General features: G+C 45.7%; 1 protein-coding gene across 1 annotated transcript in view; it reads left to right on the forward strand.

Annotated features, from left to right (window-relative positions):
• The window catches only part of LOC134453879 (meteorin-like protein), a 17,011-nt gene extending 14,902 nt beyond the window's left edge, over positions 1-2,109 (forward strand). The window contains exon 5 of the mRNA XM_063204630.1: positions 1,515-2,109. Within this exon, the coding sequence (XP_063060700.1) occupies positions 1,515-1,888 (374 nt within the window). The 3' untranslated portion in view covers positions 1,889-2,109. The remainder of the gene's footprint in view (positions 1-1,514) is intronic.
• The last annotated feature ends 391 nt before the right edge of the window (positions 2,110-2,500 follow it).

Consider the following 2,500-nt stretch of genomic DNA (forward strand, 5'->3'; position numbering starts at 1 on the left):
AACTTGGTTTACTTTTCCCCTTCTCTTCTCATCTCCTCTTCACTCTTCTATTCACTTCTCTTTGTTTTCTCTTCTCCAGACTTTCTTTCCCCCTTCTGTCTGGTCTCTTCTTTTCTCTGTTATTTTCTTTATCTTTTCTCTTTCATTCCCCTTTCTTCTGTCTCATCCATTGCTGTCTTGGCTACTCTTCTCATCAATCATCTTCTATTACTTTTATTGTCTCATCTTTTCCTGTCCCTTCTTTTCCCTTTCTTATTATTTGTTATTTTCGGTTGTTCTTTCTCTTCTCATCCTTTCTTCTATCTGTTCTCGTTTCCCCTCCCCTCTCCGCTCTCTTTTGTCTTTAGTCCGGAAGTATAGAAAATGATCTAAAGTCAAAATTAAGTTTAAATTAAGTATCTACTTTGTTAAAATCCTATACTCAAGCAAAAGTTAGATTACCCATCTAACAATGAAGAGTTTCGTTGCAAAACGCTGTATCCACCATTTTTGACTTTTGCATTTTATTATTGGAAATGACTGCACAGAAGTCCTCCATGTCATCACAGAAGTCATCTAGTATGTGTGGATCCTTGCCATTCAAATATTTTGAGAACATACTTTTTAAATCGATATAAAATGCATTTTGCAATGCAATACAATGGCCCAAGAAAATACAAGAACAAGAACAATTTGCCAAAGTGTTCCAAAATGGATCATTCATTTTGCAAGGAAACTCTTCAAATCCACTATAATAAAAGTAAACAGTAATTCACAAGTAAAGGCTCTTAGCTTATCCTTTCCTCTCAATCGCCACTGTTCTATGTTATTCCAGAGTGCAGTCTTGTGTTGATGTTCTATCTCTCTCTCTCTCTCTCAGCTCTCTATTTCTCCCTCCTTTCCTTCTCTCTCTCTCTCTAACCCCTTCCCTTGCATTCTCTCTTCATCACATGGTCTCTATATCCCCCACTCTCTCTCTCCCATTCTCTCTCACTCTCTCTCCATCCTTCGTCTCCTCACACACTCTCTCTCCCACACCCTGTCTCAACCCCCCCACCACTGTCTGTCCTTGTCTCTCTCTGTTTTCCCCCTCTTTTCCGCCCGTTTCTCTTTTCCCCTCCCTTCACCTCTCGCTCTCTCTCTCTCCCTCTATCAAATCCTATTGTAAATAAATAGAATTTTAAAATATCGCTCACACACTCTCTCTCTCCCACACCATTTCCGTCTCTCTCTCCTTCTCTTTCTGTTTCCCTCCTCTTTTCTGCCTGTTTCTCTTTCCCTCCCTTCATCTTCATCTCTCTCAGCCTCTCTCTCTCTCTCTCTCTCTCTCTCTCTCTCTCTCTCTCTCTCTCTCTCTCTCTCTCTCTCTCTCTCTCTCTCTCTCTCTCTCTCTCTATCTCTCCCCCTCTCTCTCTCTTGCTATACAGTGATTGTATAAATCCTTCTGTAAATAAATATAGGCCTACATTTAAAATATATACATCTCTCTCTCCCCCCTCTCCCCCACCTCTCTCTCTCTCTCTCCCTCCCTCCAGCCGGCCGTGGCAGTATCTCCTCCCCCAGGCATCAGGAGAAGCAGGAGTCCAGGACCATGAAGATCGTCAGGGATTTGCCGGGGAAGTCCAACATGATGAAACGCGATTGGCTGGACGTCTCCCTGTCCCGCGTCTACCGCCAGAAGACCACCGGCGATTGGAGGGGTGGGGTTGGCCACGTCCTGGCCCCGCCCCACTGCCACAAGAGGCTATTGGACGCCAGCCCCAAGGTCCGCGGCGACTTCCTGTTGACGGGGTCGCTGCGATTGGGCGAGGTGTGGCTCGGGTGTTCTGTGCGCTACCGACACTTCCTAGAGACGTATCGGGAGGCCCAGTCGAAAGGCACCAACCCGTGCACCATCAACGTAGACTGAAGCCCAGTGCAAATGCACCAACCCTTGCACCAGAGACCCACAGTCAAACACTTTCAATATGGTAGACCAAGATAGGTCGTTATTGGCGTAATTTTCCTATTAGACCACATTCATTCTCCTAGTCTCCCTAAAGGGATATGGCTGCCATTGTCCAAAGGCCTCAGCCCTTCCACCATCAATATAGCCTTAAGCCCACAATCAAACAGTGTCAATATGGTAGACTAAGGCAGTGTTTCCCAGCCAGGGGTACGTGTACCACAAGGGGGACGCGAGCACACTGCAGGGGGTACTTGGAAAGATGTTATTATTATAACAAATGTGTGGAGCAGTCACATCAGGACAGAGAAAGCGATATAAAACATGAATTAGGGGGTACTCATGGCACAACTAAGAGGTTTAGGGGGTACACGAGACAAAAAAGGTTGGGAAACACTGGACTAAGGAACTCCTTATGAAGCAACTCTACCTGTTTAATCCTCTCTGGCTAAGTCAAAAGGCACCAACCCCTTGCACCCTCAGCGTAGACCAAGATAAGTCCTAGCTTGCGTCCCCAACACAGCAAAGTGGAATCAAGTCCAGGCTCAGACTGCTCTCTCCGGTCTAAATTGGTGC

The sequence above is a fragment of the Engraulis encrasicolus genome, chromosome 1 (genome assembly GCF_034702125.1).
Source record: "Engraulis encrasicolus isolate BLACKSEA-1 chromosome 1, IST_EnEncr_1.0, whole genome shotgun sequence".
NCBI lineage: Eukaryota > Metazoa > Chordata > Actinopteri > Clupeiformes > Engraulidae > Engraulis > Engraulis encrasicolus.